Source organism: Accipiter gentilis, chromosome 12 (genome assembly GCF_929443795.1).
Source record: "Accipiter gentilis chromosome 12, bAccGen1.1, whole genome shotgun sequence".
Lineage (NCBI taxonomy): Eukaryota > Metazoa > Chordata > Aves > Accipitriformes > Accipitridae > Astur > Astur gentilis.
In genome coordinates, this window is record NC_064891.1 from 24,420,343 (window position 1) to 24,437,095 (window position 16,753).

At 37.1% G+C, this 16,753-nt stretch overlaps 1 protein-coding gene across 4 annotated transcripts in view; it reads right to left on the bottom strand.

The window, feature by feature from the left end:
* LRBA (LPS responsive beige-like anchor protein) overlaps positions 1 to 16,753 on the bottom strand; it is a 434,838-nt gene that overhangs the window by 340,913 nt on the left and 77,172 nt on the right. For 3 of the 4 annotated variants that reach the window (XM_049815173.1, XM_049815174.1, XM_049815172.1), the window contains exons 23-26: positions 3,016 to 4,044; positions 2,201 to 2,290; positions 1,773 to 1,948; positions 379 to 532 (exon numbers count right to left, since the gene is read on the bottom strand). In XM_049815173.1, coding sequence (XP_049671130.1) covers positions 379 to 532; positions 1,773 to 1,948; positions 2,201 to 2,290; positions 3,016 to 4,044 — 1,449 coding nt within the window. The remainder of the gene's footprint in view (positions 1 to 378; positions 533 to 1,772; positions 1,949 to 2,200; positions 2,291 to 3,015; positions 4,045 to 16,753) is intronic. The other variant, XM_049815176.1, reaches the window with a different exon arrangement.

A 16,753-nucleotide genomic window follows, 5' to 3' on the forward strand; every position in this document is an offset into this window, starting at 1 on the left:
CAACATTTACTTCTTCACAAAGGTGATATTCCTACAAATTCAATGAAAAAGAAGTGCCCTGGAAGCCCATTTTCAGTCATATGCAAAAGTGGTAATTAGTCACATTCTAGTTACAATTATTAGTATTGGGATTTAATCCCATTCCAGACCACTGTGGGACAATGAAGCCAAGCAACTTCTTTTTATGTCTTCAGGCAAAGAGCGCAGGCACCCTTAGGGAAAGCACAGAGGTAGCAAAGGGAGAAAAGAGAGGCTTGTGGAAATATCCCACAGGCATTCTTGTTTCCCAAAAGGACAGATATGATAGTTAATACACTGCATAAAGAAAGGCATCCTCCCACAAGAGACAAATTTTCAAATAAAAATGAAATTTCTTACCGTAGCAGATGTAGCAGCAGAAAGCAATGGCAATATACCACCACAAGCCATGATCATGTTGTCCATCACTTGAGAGATGAGATGAATTGTGTTGTGCACAAATATGACATTGTCACTGCTATTCACAAAGTCCATCACAGTTTTTGTAGAATGGCTGTCCAAAAAAACCATTCAGAATACAGCTTTATTTTTGTGGTATTTTAGCATCTTTATGCTTTCATAAAACTGAAACAAGAGAGTTAGCAATGGGGCAGCAAGTAACACATGGGTCAACTGATGTACCTTAATCTAAACCTAAAACTACCTTTCCTTTCTGTTCTTAAACCTCTCCAGATCACACTTAGCTAAAAACATCAAGATCTGTGTTAATCATCATTTGGATAAAGACACAGTGACTTTTGCTATAGCAAGTAAACATAGACCAGCCTATAATATATCAGGCAATACAATAGTTTCCTGGAAGTCTGAACTAGATCTTGACTCTTTGGAAAAATAAAGCAAATACTAAGGGCTTCTCAGAGAAATTAAAAATCAACAAAACACAAAAACTTAAAACCTGTTAAACATGGAAATAGATTTTCAAAACAGAACCTAAACTAAAAATTCATTTTAGCCACATCCAATTATGTCTTGAGAGGTTAGTTTAATCACATCCTAAAAATTAGTCAGACAAAAATTCACCGCAGTTTAAGTTGGTTTTAATCACTTAAGTACTCTATTTCTTCATCCTTACATTCCTTTTTACCAGGTCAGTACAGCTGTACAGCTCAATTTAAATTTGACATTCACTACTACAAGCTAGTAATAGACACCACTCTTATTTAAGTTATTAAATCTTAATGCAGAATTACTATGGTTTTCAAAGTTTCCTTTTTTTAATAAATTCAACTTGATGATTACATTCCAGATACCTGTTACAAGCTAATTTTTAAAGGCATAGAACATCTCTGTTCACAGAACCCTATCAAAGCAGCAACATAGTGTGTGTAAATGCAGACGTAATAAATACTATTTGGGATAGATTTTTTTTTTCTCCATATTCAAATACTAATAAAAGATGCAGGCCCTTACATACATTAGGAACATGAAAATCACAGTCCAATAAAAATCAACAGCAAGACTGCCATTGACTTAAATGTAGCCAGGATTTCAGTCAAAATATACGTGCAGGCCCTCAACCAAAACACATTTATGTCTGTAAAAAGCCTTAAAAAAAAATCTGAGACTATTTGTGTATAGGTCACAAAATAAGAAAAGCTATTGAATAATGAGTAAAATATCAGATGTGCAAAATTTGAAGTCAGAGTGACTCTGATGCAGTTTCAACAAAATCTCAAGTTAATTATAATTGAAATGCCGGTCTAGATCATTCCACATAAAGCATAGAAATTTACCTTCTCCACATCTGTATATCTGTTTCTATGGAAAAGAGTAAGTCTGTGAGCAAGCGCTGATGCATCAGTGACCACTTAAACTCAGGAATACGGAACACAGTAGACCTAGAGTCTCTTCTCTGCCCATCTGATGAAGCAGCTAGCTCTTGTCCTGAAGAATCTTGCTGCCTTGAGGGCTGAATACACAGTTTGCAGACAAAAGAAACCCCACACTCTAGTTATTAGTTTCCATGGTATACATTGAAATGCATTTAAGAGACTTGAGATTTTAGATATTCAACAAGTTTAGACTGTGTACCATGTTACAAATAAAGCTAAAACTATTACACAAATGCTATTTAATGGATATACCAAACCTACAAACTAGTCTACAGCTGCACTACCACACCTGTCAGTCCAGGCATACACAAGAAGCAACCCAACCTTACCACAGGGGGAGTATATGTTGCTGTAGACAGTGGTTTTCCTCCTTTAAGGAAGAATGGTGCAGAATGAAGAGCATCCATTAGCAGGTATCTCTGCAGAAGGGAAGTACTCAGATACATAACTATTTAACCATGAAAAGCTGAGTTAGAAACTGGAGACTAGAGGGGTGGAGCACTGCAGCATGCAACAGAAACCCAGTTTTAAATCACACTTGCACAAAAAAGGTAGGCTGATGTGATGGAGTAACAATCATATCAAATTTTATAGTTTCAAATAGATAGATAGATAGATAGATATCACGTACCTGCAGAGTAACTAGTGTAAAAAAATATTTTCACAAGTTCCATCAGGATATCAAAGAAACTTAGTGTTAAGTTTTTCTGCACAAGCAATGTTTGCTTCTCAATAATTATGAGTTGAGATTATAGGAGACCAGATTGAAAAGAGTAAAAGGAAGGTTGAGTAAAGAAGCAGAAGAAATTGTAAATAAAATCCTCTCAGAATATACAAGTTTCTTTCAACTCTTCAAACTTAAGAAGTATCAACACAAAGTGTCCATCTAGCCAAATACTCAGTCTCCATCAGCATCCGTAAGTGCATGTACAAAGAATAAAACCTTAGAGACTTCTCAGTACACAAATTAGTAAGAATGATGGCTATTTTAATCAGGAGTTGAAAGTATTCTTTAGATAACTCACAAAATCCACACACATTAAAATCCCCAAAATGTGTATAGGCACACTTTTTCAAAAATCTCACAAAATAAGAACTTCCTTTTATTTTTAAGCTAGACAGATGAAGGATAGGTAGAATTTACCTCAGGTATGGATCTAGGGGGCAGAGGTGCTTCTAGACATGTGTTAGCTTTCAGTTCCAGTCTCTCTGTATCTGATGCAACACTAGAAACATCAAGCTTGGCAATTCTTTTGTCAGAGGCTCCAGCAGGCTCTGGCACATGTGCATTTGCATTTTCTTCAGCTGTTTTGCTTTCACTAAAAAGAATCTTTTCTTCCTCCAGCTTCTTCTTCCCTTTCGAATCCGGTTGAGTTGCTACTTCTTGAACTGTGGAACTCACTGTCTCCGGTAAGGAAGTCAGTTCTTGTTTTTTCCCATCCACACCTTCAGTATCTTCAGATTTTAAAAGCACAGGTTCAGGTTGCTTCTCTATTGCTTGTTCCTGCTTTGTCACTTTGCTTTCATTAGAGCTACGTTCCTTGTTCAATTCTGCATACTCTTCTGAAGGTAAAGGCATACTACTTTCCTCTTTCAAATCAACAAAGTCATCCTCATCTTCCATGTCTACTGTTGATTTTTCCAGTCTTTCTGGACTTTCAGGAGTTTCTCGTTCCAAAGTAGTTTGCATTGCTAAAGAAGCAGCAGTGACAGCTACTGTTTCTTCCTCAAGCTCGTCAGCTTTGCTCAAAGAATCTTCAATTGCTTCAGCTATTCCAGTACTAATTTCTGAAACACTGGTCTTTATTGTTTCTGGTTCTGGAGAAAATTCTGCACAAGGCACTACTTTTAAATCCTGTGTAGTCTCCCTGTCTTCCCCCTCTAACTCCTCCCTATGATTAGACACTGAATGAGTTTGTTGGTCACCATCTGATGAGGTATTTGTCTCTTTTTTTTCAGTACTGCACTCAATATCATCAATAACACAGGAAGGAGCAGTAGCATCTTCTTTTAACTCCAAACATTGGTGCTTTCTCTTGATTTCAGCTTCTTTGCTAACTCCAGAGATTGTTCTAATTGGAGTTGAAGCCTGTATTCCACTCCCTTCACCTACTTTCCCTTGGTACTCCCTGTACATTTGAGAAAGACTCTCTTTGTGCATTTCAAAAGTTACCTAGAAGAACAGAATTGAAAGTACATTAAAAATTATACATTAATGACTGTTTTATCTGGAAAAAAAAATCATTTCTCAAATCACAAAGTTATACTACAAATTTATATTGGACACTGTTCTCATGATACAAAATAATTTCACATTGGAGATCACTTCAACTGAGAGCAAGTCTTTCTTAAGTGTACCTGTTATTCCTGGCCCAATGAAAGAAAAGAAGAAAAAAAAGTAACACCAGAGTCAAAAAAATCCTAGACTGATCCTAAGGATAGGAAATTAAGTGTTTACTAGAAGTACTCAGAGTTTTAAAGACTACTTCTAGTAAAAGAAGTGAAAATGTTTAAAGTTTAATACTTACAGTTAACGCATTATTTCCTAGGTTAATTACAGTGATCTGTAATTAGAGCTATCTGTGCTACTTGCATTCATGTAATTGTATAGGATACAGATAAAAATGCAACAGCATAACATCCAGAGAGCTACTGAATTTGAGATAGCTGACAATCTCAATTTTTTTGTAAGGGGCGACACTGCGACAAGTAGCAGAAACACTTACTATAGTTGAGCTTTCACATCATTTTAGCACCTTGAGCATGCTCAACAATCCACAAAGATAAATAAACTTTCGAGAAGTTTACATTAAAAAAAACCCAAACAATCTCACAAAGTCAGAGCAGAGAGAAGCATGTAACGAAGCTAAAACCCTGGGGATCTCCAAATTATACCTACAATTCTTCAGAGGACTTTTCCTCTGGTGAATGCTATTTACCAAGTCTAAAAGGCACATGAGAACAGCTACACAATCTGATTAAAGCAAGAAGATCTTCCTCTGGATGAGCTGAAAAAAATTCTTGGTTTTAGGTATATATAAAAATTCCAGATAGAAAAATTCTTTATATACATACTGATAAAACTAATTTGCCCAAAAAAATAGCTGTGTGTTGAAAGAAGATCTTACTAGACTAACTGAAGTTTTTATTATGCTGTCATTCAATTTAGTTTATCCATACCTTTCTATTTAGGGTTTAGATTTATCTTCTACAACAGAAGTGTTTGTTATCTGTAAGCTTAGTTCTCAAAATTTTCCCAACATATAGGCTGCAGCTGAGGGTTTTATTTTTTTTTAAACCATTTTCCTTATCACAAATATCTTCCATAGACAAAGCAGAGCAGTACATTTTACTGAACGTATGAATACATATTTTCTTATTCTCTTACACACTAAACTCATTCATTTGGATCTCATCTAAAAATTCCATGTACATGGTAGTCAAAGTGACGATTAGTCAGTAGGAATATTTTCTCTTAGGATGATACATGTAAGTCAGAAACTAACTTGACAGGTTAAAAAGGTACTAGAAATTATAGTTAACAAATCAGGAGGAGCAAAGAAAGAACAAAGGTAAAAAGGAATATTCTTGGCAGGTTGTGTTGTCAACATTATCTTTTTAACATATTATTTTCTCCATCAATCAAATATAAATTAAAGTATTGTAGGAACAGTGAACTATTCTAACACAACCTGAAGCATGCTATTTGTTCAAGTTGATTTAATTGAAACTTGAGTCTCTAGCAATAGAAATGGGATATCTTCCTCCTCCTGTTTAAAAAAAGTCTTCCTGTACTAGTTTTAAACCAGTTATGTACAAACAAAAAAACATGAATGATTACAAATAACTGAAAGTTCATCCATCTGTCACAATGGATCTACAAAATATTTGACTATAGGCTATTGCTAATGGGGGGTGGGGGGCACATTATTATTTTAGAAATACTTCCTTCCAGAACTGTATCACATTCGGGTTGTCAAAAGCAACCCAAAATATATCATGCTAATAAGCTCTCCCTTGCACTTTTATTTGTTTTCAAAAACATGATTAGGCAAAACTGCTACTTTTGGTCAAATCATTACTTTTGTGAAGAAGAAATCTTGACAGCTTGACCTTATGTCCAACTAGCTTTCCCTCTTCTCTCTCTCCCTGTTGCCTCCTCCATTTCCAAAACTACTAAAAAGTTTTATTCCAACAAGTACTAGAGAGACATGCAACAAATAAAAATACTGTTGGTTTATTTCAGCAAAACATACCGTATGTACTTCCCAGAAAGTACACGAACCCCACAATAGGTATAACATGTTACCTACACAATCCAAGTATAGCTGTAACAAATTCATGATAACATAGCTACCTTTATCCATTTCTGTCCTCAGTAACAGACTTGTTATTGCAACATTCATTTTAAAAAATACATGGGAAAAATGACTCCTCAAAAGTATTTGCAGGCTTTAGCTACACTGCATACTTACTCTTTTAACACTGTTAAGCTACATCCAAGTATGAGACCTGAATTCTACTCTGGTTATGCACTGCTTCCAAGACTTTGAACAAGTCTCAGGTCTAGCCTCAAAATCTTATTTCACTAGTTTCCTTGAACAAAGGCAAAGCAATATAAAGATGAAGATAAGAACGGCACTGCTGCGGCCATTTCTCCCCAGTACAAATGGGGATAGGCATGATGATGCTAAGATGATCACAAGATAGCGGCTGGAGGGACCTGTTACAAAACATGATTTCCTTCAGTGCTCAAACTTAAGTGCAATGGAGAGTAGTACATGACTCACAGAATCTGTTCAATAACAGCAACAATTCAATCTTAATGGAACAAATCATAGAGATGTTTTGCAGGGCTGGCAGTTACTAAATCCACCTTGCAAAAAAAGCACATTCACAGTGTTGCAAGAGTTTCATCAAGCAACACTTGATGCTTACACCAGTCCTTAAAAAACACAACAAGCTTTAACAGCAATATAACGTTCTAAGTTCTGACAGCCCTATCTAAGCCAGTGCTTTGATAAATTACCAACCTGGTTAAAGTAAATTGCAAGCATCAAAGAATATAACTTTAAACATGTTCTAAAAGCATATCATCAGTTCTGTTACAGCTGCCTTCCCCTAGCACTTCAAGGAATCACTGAGGTGAAGGCCAGAGAGTAACATCCGATCATCTAGGTCACCCCTCAATTTTAAGCCACTTTCCTACACTTTAAGCGCAGTAACATGGATTGGATGACAGCATCCAGAAAGTGGTCCAGCCTTGGTTTTAGAAATCAAGAGATGAAATGTCCCCTGGATCATTTGTTCAAATCTACTCTATCATCTTAAAAAAAAAAAAAAAAAAAAAAAGTATCATTCTTCATTTTGAAAGTCTAGATTCAATTCAATTTCTAGTCGCTAATTATGTCTGTATTTCAAAGTTATTAAAAATACCTTGATGAGGAAGAAATGTTTTCAAGGTGTTTTTTTTTTCTTTAACATATTATAACAATGTTTTCAAAAGCCCAAAAGATGGAGAAGTAACAGGACCATCTAAAAAAGAATGAGCTTTCATTCTGAAGGACTAGAATCCTTCCTGTGACCCCCTCCTGCAACCTTTCCAGTGCTTCAAAAAATTTTTAATACTGTGAACATCCACATTTTCATGCATCATTCCAGTCTAAGTCTCACTAAACTCATATGCAGGAGTAAAAGCAACCTACCTCATAGCTTCCCACTTTCCACTCCATGAACACATTCTACAGTGCTGGCAACTACTTTTGGAGAAATGGTCATTTAGGTATATCTCAGTTTGTATAACCTGTGAAGTACTGTTTTTCTGTAATGCTGATTTTTTCCTAGTGTGCTACCAAGCCAATCCCCTTTATAAAAAAGCCGATTGCAGCTTCAGATTTTCTCTTACCAACCAAACTGATCATGTTGTTAACAGCATTGAATCAACCTTCCTTGAAAATAAGTCAAAATTCGCTGTCTGTAAGCCCAGGGTTGTGAGCTTGCTTTTGCTCTCCTCCCTCCCCTTAGGATCCTGAACTCCACAATCTCATGGTCACTGCAGCCAAGGCTGCCTTTGACCTTCTCATTCCCAACAAGCCCCTTGCTGTTGGTAAGTATGAGGGTCCAGCAAAACACCTCTCCTCATTGGCTCCTCTACCACTTGGAAGAGGAAGAAATTGTCAATGAACTCAAGGAACCTCGTGGATTGCTTATGTCCTGCTGTGTTGTCCCTCCAGCATACATCAGGCCCATGAGGGCCCAGGCCTGCAAACATGCAGCTGCTCCTATCTATCTGTAGAGGACCTCATCTGCTTGTTCCTCCTGGTCAGGCAGCCTTTAGCAGATGCCCACTATCATGGAATCATAGAATCATTTTGGTTGGAAAAGACCTTCAAGATCATTGAGTCCAGCCATCAACCATGCCCTATAAACCATGTTCTCAAGTGCCTTGTCTACATGCTTTTTCAATATCTCCAGGGACTGAGACTCAACCACTTCCCCATGCAGCCAGTTCCAATGTCTGACAACCCTTTCAGTAAAGAAATTTTTCCTAATATCCAACCTAAACTTCCCCTGCTGCTACTTGCGGCCATTTCCTCTCATCCTATCTCCAGCCACCTGACAGAAGAGACCAGCACCCACCTCACTACAGCCCCCCTTTCAGGTAGTTGTAGAGAGTGATAAGGTCTCCCCTCAGACTCCTCTCCTCCAGACTAAACAGCCCCAGCTCCCTCAGCCGCTCCTCACAAGACTTGTGCTCCAGGCCCCTCACCAGCTTGGTTGCCCTTCTCTGGACACGCTCCAGCACCTCAATGTCTTTCCTGTAGTGAGGGGCCCAAAACTGAACACAGGACTCGAGGTGCGGCCTCACCAGTGCCCAGTACAGGGGAACAACCACCTCCCTGCTCCTGCTGGCCACACTATTTCTGATACAGGCCAGGATGCCATTGGCCTTCTTGGCCACCTGGGCACACTGCTGGCTCATATTCAGCCGGCCGTCAGCCAGCACCCCCAGGTCTTTCTCTGCCGGGCAGCTTTCCAGCCACTCTTCCCCAAGCCTGTAGCGCTGCATGGGGTTGCTGTGACCAAAGTGCAGGACCCAGCACTTGGCCTTGTTGAACTTCATACAATTGGCCTCGGCCCATTGATCCAGCCTGTCCAGATCCCTCTGTAGAGCCTTCCTACCCTCAAGCAGATCAACCCTGCCTCCCAACTTGGTGTTGTCTGCAAACTTGCTGAGGGTGCACTCAATCCCCTCATCCAGATCACTAATAAAGATATTAAACAGAACCGTCCCCAACACCGAGCCCTGGGAAACACCACTTGTGACCCACCACCAACTGGATTTAACTCCATAAATATAATGTCACTTTTACCTGTCCTCTCTTTAATCCTAATCCAGAGACTCTCAGTTGGCTCCTTATTCATCCCCAGGCAGAGTTCCATGCTCTCCAACTGTTCTCTCACACAAAGGGCAACTCCCATTCCTCATCTTCCCAGTCTGTATTTCCTTAAGAGCTGATATTCCTTCATTACATCACTCCAGTCACGGAAGCCATCCCATCACATCTCTGTGATCCTAACAAGATCCTTATGTGCATGTCATACTTCATATTACATTACTGAAAGCTACAAATTTTCTGGCTCCTCATTAGCAACTTCACTGACTCATTAACAAAAGTGCCACAGCCAAGATTTCAGTTAATTCTTAATAGCTTAAGTTCTTATTGCCTTGCCAACAATAGAATCCCCCTGCCTTCAATCTCTTTCCTTCACATCATAACTTCTCATTTAAACTTCTCATTTAAACTTCTCATTTAAAGACACTAAAATTTCAGTGCTGGAATAAAACTTCATCTAGATCCAAGACTCTCTATTTTTTATAATCCAAACAATCACAAAACCAAATTCTATCTAAAAACTAACCACTGTTTCAGCAAAGCCCCTCCTCTATTTATTAGAAGTATATACTTATCTTATTCATTCATTATTCAAACTCTTCCCATGCTACTATCTGTCTTTTGTCTCTTCGGAGTTTCCTGTTACATGCTTTGGTTTTTCCTAATAACCTATATGTGCTACCTTGAAGTCAGATAGGCACCATAGGTATTTGCATTAATTTTGAATGTTATCATGTGAATCATGAATTACAAACTGAGCAGTTTTGTTTTTCCAACTAAGACTGTTGAAAGTTACAAGCATGAGTTCTACTGACTGTATAGGTTAAAGATGCAAACAATTTTGCAACAAGTTGATCTTTGCCCAGCTATGGTCAACAGTTAAAATGACAATGTATGCTAAAGGGATGTAATATAATTTCACAATCAGTCTCATCTGAAATAGGGAATAGACAGTGGTTTGGAAGCCATTACAGAACAACACAGTGTCAAATACAGACAAAGACGGGCGATGTGAACTTATGGGCAAATAAATCCAAGCACAATCTGATGAGAATCCACATAGATTTAAGAACAATGCAAGAAACTGCAAGGAGACAGAGACTGGTAAAGAAAATTAGACAGTACAGAACCACAGGAGAACATCACTCAGAAAAAAAACCAAAAAATCCACTTTAAAAGGATAGCAATTTCTACTTCCACCATAAATATCAGAAAGAATTCATGTCACTTAATACATTAACAGTATTTAACCCATTAAATACTATCTTTTAAATAATATTCAAATTAAAATAGCAATGCACAAAATTACACAGACTACCTAAACCAGTATTTTTCAAACATGCATTTAGAGTTTGGGGGTTTCTTATTTATATAAAAAAGAAAACAAATTTAAGAAATACTGCTTTGTAAAATCCAACTTTTCAACAAGCCTGTATAAACAGTTCCGCTCACTATATTAATTTGTAATTTGGTTTGACAGGAAAACAAGAAATAGTGGTACTACGATGGAGGCACTGGACAATTCTTCTGCCACATTTCTGTTGCATGACATGGTATTTATGAAGCACACAAGGTTCACAAAGCCAAACAATACACCCTACAAAGAAAATACCCAAGGTTAACATAAGCAGTATCAACAAAAATGCAAAAGGAAGTAGAAATTATGATTAATAAATACAAGTAGACAGAGACAGTATATAGAAGTATTAAAGACTAAACATTAAGATCTGCAAGCATGCAACAATTTACAAGACAACTGTTAGCTTGAGGAACCTTAAATGTACTTAACTCAAGTCATTTTTTATTTTCCTTAAGGCATTTGCAACTGTAAAGCTGATAATACAAAATTAATTACTAGAAATTGTTCTAAATTAGCAAGCTAAAAGGCCAATCATTAATCTTCACCATCATTTGATGGTTAATCCATAGCTGTCTGCAATGCTTGGAATGCATCTCTACGCACTACTAGTTAAAGACACTTGTGAGCTAATAACTGCAACATTTGCCTCTGCCATTAATTTTAACTTAATTTGACATCCAACATTTACTAATTGCCAAGGTGAAAAATTAGCATACAGCAATGAAAAAGGTTAACATGATTGACATTTGCATTAAAGAACATAGGGAACATATTTAACTATACGTGAAGATTTTGTCCTTTTTTTCATTATCAGGTGGGCAATTTTGTAGGGAGAGGAAGGGAATGTCTGCCAGACAGGTCAGACAATTATATAGTACTGCTGTTTCCTTATAAAGTCTGCTCAGTGCAAACTAGCTCCTGTGCTGCTGACACCATCAATAAACTCTTCATAATTCCAGAAAGTGTTACAACTTTTAAAATCTTAACAAGGACTTTATTGACCTGTTTTTCCACTTCTCCTCCAGCGACACTAACTGTTCAAAAGTAGAAACTAATTTCCAAACAAAAACAGGTCTGTTTAGAGGAGAGGAACCAATATCTGAAGATATCAAACCTAATTTTCAATTCAGTGAAGTAAAAGATACAAAGGCACTGTGTGCACCATACACTGACTTACAGTCTGTAATCCACAGACCTGAGGAATCTCTGGGTTATTTCTGAGTGGTTCACGGAAGAAAGCTAAGAAAAGCAAATTAACATGTATTATGCAGGACACTGCATATGAGAAGTTTCTAGTCTCGAAGGATTTTAAGCTTCCACCAAAAAAGCATTCACTGACACAGAAGGCGGGGTGGGGTAAGAAAAAACAAACCAACAAAAAACCCCAACAAACAACACTGTACCAAGACATTTTCATGTTCCTGCATAAAGTATTTTCATCTAAGTAGCAATACTTTTGCCTTTTTTCTCCTCAGCTTAAGGAAAAATCTATGCATGCAAATAATTTCTAGAATAAGAAAGCAAGTACTAGTCAAGTAGTCAATATAATTTGTAAAAGTCTTTGCTTATTTGAGAGAGAATTTTAGATCTGTTGGCAGCATTTTATTTTCAAATCAAGTCAAGGTATAGCTTACTGTTAGATCACTATACAATAATAAATTGAAACAGTATACCAAACATGTATTTGCTCATTTTCAATAATGCAACTATTGCTTTTAATTTGTTTAAATTGCAGGACATGAGCACATTATCCTCTCAAGGTATACATTTCCTCTCTATGTCAATCCCTGCCACCATTTCCACAGTTCAGTAGACTGTCAAATTCTGCCTTGCGCACATTTGATATTTAGTTATTAACACAAATATGTTGTAACTATATTCAGTGTTTACCACTCTGCATTGTCATAATACCCAGCTATAGTTCTTATGCACTTCTCTCTTTGGCCATCCTTTTCCAATGTCCCCATTTGTTGTTGGCAGCCCTATAGCAGAGGCTCCACATCCATCATTTCAACTCATGGCCCAGAGGCCCAGTTTAGTCCCCACAGCCACAACCTGAACACATGTAGCAGCAAGTATGGAGGAGGTTTGCCTCAAACTCTGCAGGAACAGCAAAGGAGGCCACTAACAATTCTTTAGGCTGCAGACACAGGTCCCATATGCTAATTGTTTTTATACCAAGTTGTACAGATGAGAATCCATTCTCTCTTCAGGTCATCTTTGCTTAGGAAGACTCTCTCGTAGCTGTTTGCCTCTTTATGCATCAGTTCTTTCCGCTGCAAAAGTTTCCCCATTTCTTCTTTTTGAGACCTCTGTCACTTCTCAACCAGTAGCAAATCTCTATTATGCTTTTCTTTAAAGGCTTCTGCACAGCTTCCTCTACCCAGCTGATCCTGTTCTTTCCTGCTTCGTAAATTCTCGGTTTACCTTGCTCACTCTATTCCTATCCCCTATTTTACAGTTTTCTTCCAGTTTGAATTAGTAAAATTTTAGCATCCTGCAGCTTTATTCACGACATTCCACTCACTCAAACTGAGTGAATGAGGTGGGGGAGCTCCCCATTAACCATACATAACTGCAATATAAGAGCCCATCAGTGGTACAGATCCCTCCTCCTGACTATTCTGCCTGCTGAATAAAGAAAATACTTTCTTCTCCTCAGAGGCACTGATTAGGAAAAGCCTTCCTAGACACCTACTACAAAAGAAGCTGTAACAAGGCAACACCTAGAAAAGGTGAAGAATTGTGTCATAACCACATATTTTGGAGCGTACACAGCTTTAAAGGAGGCTGCACATTCTAGTCTCCAAGTTCCTTCTGCTCTCCGTAAGTCAGGTGACCCCCAAGAATAATTTCTAACTTGAATAAGCAATGATTTTTTTATAAATAACTGTTTATACCATAAGAATGAACCCCATATTTAAGAAATTCAAGTCTGCTACTTAATTTGCATCTCCCCCAGCTTTGCTTCATCGACATATTGGGCATCGCACAATTGAAAACCAAAAACCTGCAGTAGCACAACGACCCTCTTGGCTAGCTATCTCTGCTTCCCCCCAGGGCATTGCAGACACACCTTTCAGAGGACTGAAGAACATCTGAAGCCTTCAAAATGCCCTAGAGCTCAAAATGCCTGCACATACCACTGTGGGAAACCCTACCTTCTTCAAGATACAGAGAAAAAAACGAAGACAAAAGTGCCCTCAATAACCCATGAATGCCAATGGGATCTGGGCTCAAGAGATCCTGATGGTCTGTTACTTTCTAAAACTACTGAGCCATGTTCACTTCTCTGCAAATTAGTTTTTAAATTGCCATCATATATTAACTCCTCCACTACCTAATCTTTGCTGCTTTTGCTGGTTTTCCCTCATCTGACAGTGATGAAAATCGGGCAAACATAACACGTGTAAATGCTGTGCACACCTTTTTTTTTAATCCTGTACTAAATGAGCAGAGCACCAAAGAACATACAAATTTACTTTACACTCACCGATATTTAGTACAACTGTACTTCCTTAGACTGAAACTAACAATTATTTAGAAATACACTGTATGTTAAAGTCACAGTACTAAAACGTTTCAAGATTATACTTCTTCCCATTCAGAGCAGTGAACAAAATTTTTCTACTTATACAGCAATTTCCACTTATACAGCAATAAAACTGTACCTTATACATACTAACTTTTCTGAGTCTTACTCAATGAAAATTTCTTGAGCTACTAAAAGAAAAATGAAAATTCAGAATTCACCCAACTATCTTCTCTTTAACTGAATCACATGGTAACATGAACAATTTTTAAGTAATAAAATATATTTAAGGGCCTGAAATAAGTAAATGTTAGTTCTTCCCAGTAGTTTAAAACATTCAGTTAATTAAGGACTGCATTATACTGTGTAAATCATTATATTCTTTTAAAACTTGGGGAAGCTGAAAGGTCAAAAAGGCACGTTGTCCACCATTCTTTACTTGTTTCCTATTATTAACCCAAAAATCATCAGTCCTTTTTACAAAGTAACATGGCTAGACAGATAAATCTAAGGCCTAGCTAGCATGGTTACAATGTTTAAGAAACAGAAATTCTTAGATGCTTTCATAAATTCAGCACTGGTCCGTTAGAAAGAACAAACTGAAGTTGTGATTTAATTTTTTCATTAACATTTTTATTGAAGTAGAAGCCACAGATTAAACATCTTTGTATACACTGTGTTAATATTTGGAAAACATCAAAAAATATATTACGGAAATGAGCAAAATACATGAGTAATACTAAGAAATTTGGCTTTAAAAAGGTTACACACACCTTCTAAATTCTGAGTGCAAGGAAACCAATGCAGTGCAATTATGCTAGAAAAAACGTTGCTGCTTATAAAACGTTGTGCAGCTGTTGGAGGAGAGGGTTACAGTGACAAACAGCTTCCCTGCTACAAAGGTGGCAGGAAATCTATCAAACTGGACAATAAAATTGCAATTGAGTTTCTTTGGCTTTTTATAGCAGCTGCATGTATCTTGATGTGTAGCTCTGCAAAACCTATCCAATTCTGTAACACTAGTCCTTTATGTACTAGTTCTTTATCATAGAATGGTGTTATAAATTAGTGGCAGGAATGGCGCAAAGGGTTGTAAAAAGGAAAAATAAGCAGTAACCCAATACAATTAGAGATGAAATAACAAAAACACAAATTGGTTATTCTCTTAGCAATGTTAAGGAAATATTTTTGTTCCCATAATTCCCACATTACTTTGAAAGCATGCTAGAAATCAAAAACATCTGAGAGGCACTTAGCATCGAACAATTTGCCCACTGAATTATGTCTACGCTATGTTATGTGTGAATCTATATGATTCTCAATATTGGTATAACAGGATACAAAGCTATTCAAAATAAGTATAATTAGAAGGATTAATAATTCATTATCATTAGATATTAATATCAGTTTATAAGAACATTCTCAAGTGATTAGTAAGGTTTTACCAGAAAGCACTTTTTTTGTGATTTATCCTAATTTATGCTCATGCAATTAAAAGATAGTTATGAAATATCATGTAGCTTTATATTACTAGTTGCATAAATTGCATGTATTATTTATAAAAAAGTTCAAATGGCAAATGCATAATAAAGGTGAAAAAAAAATCCAATTTTAAAATCCTTGATTATTGTATCATCATTCATATCACTATTGTTAAGTTAGTTTCTGGGTGCTTTTGTTGTTTAATCATTTTCATTTCAGCTTCTGAACTGGATAATATTAGCACCATGTCCAAACAAACTGAACTCCTTTATGATTCCTTCAAAATTACAACACCACTCTGCTGCTAGCTCTGCCCACACCCACACATCTCTAACCTTGCCATTATTCAACTTCCTCAGAAGTAGGCTGGAAGAACAAACAGTCCTTCCATATTGACCAGAAAGACAACAAAGCTAGACTTGGGAAAACTGAAACAGAAACTTACTTCTACAACCAAAGATACCTCACTATGCCAGCATGCCAGCAACCAAAATTGAGAAACACAGAGTGAAGCACGCCATTTTCTCATTCACTATGGTATTGCACAAAATCATACAGCCTTTGGGGGGGGGGGGAAACTAAACCAAACCAAACCAAAAAAAAACACCAAACAGAAGTAACATTATCCCTACCTCATTTTTTTTGGTATTTTCCAAAACTGTGGGGTTTTTCTTAACATTTGGCTGTGGCATCACAATAAAATCTTGGTTTTTCCTCTATGAACCATTGATTAACCACATCAAGTCACTGAAGATAATGACCAAAAATCCATATAATATTTTGACATAGATGCTATTTAAATGAGATTCCTGACATTACATTATCTTACAAAAAGAGTCTAAGAGTAGAACTACAGCTATAAGATAATGTGCTAGTTAATTTTAAAATTCAATATACCAAAGCTCTGTATAAAAGAGGTAGAAAGGTGGTCTTCCTTCACCCACCTCTCCATCTTTCCCCAGGGACAGTTCCCCAGCAATTCCTAGCAATCACACAAATGCTTTAAATTATGCCAGTTTCTATAAAAGCAGATTAGGGATATTTACTCTGGCTACAGCTTGCCATTGTAAAGTGTACTCCACCCACACCCTCTGCATCTTGGGGGAAAGAG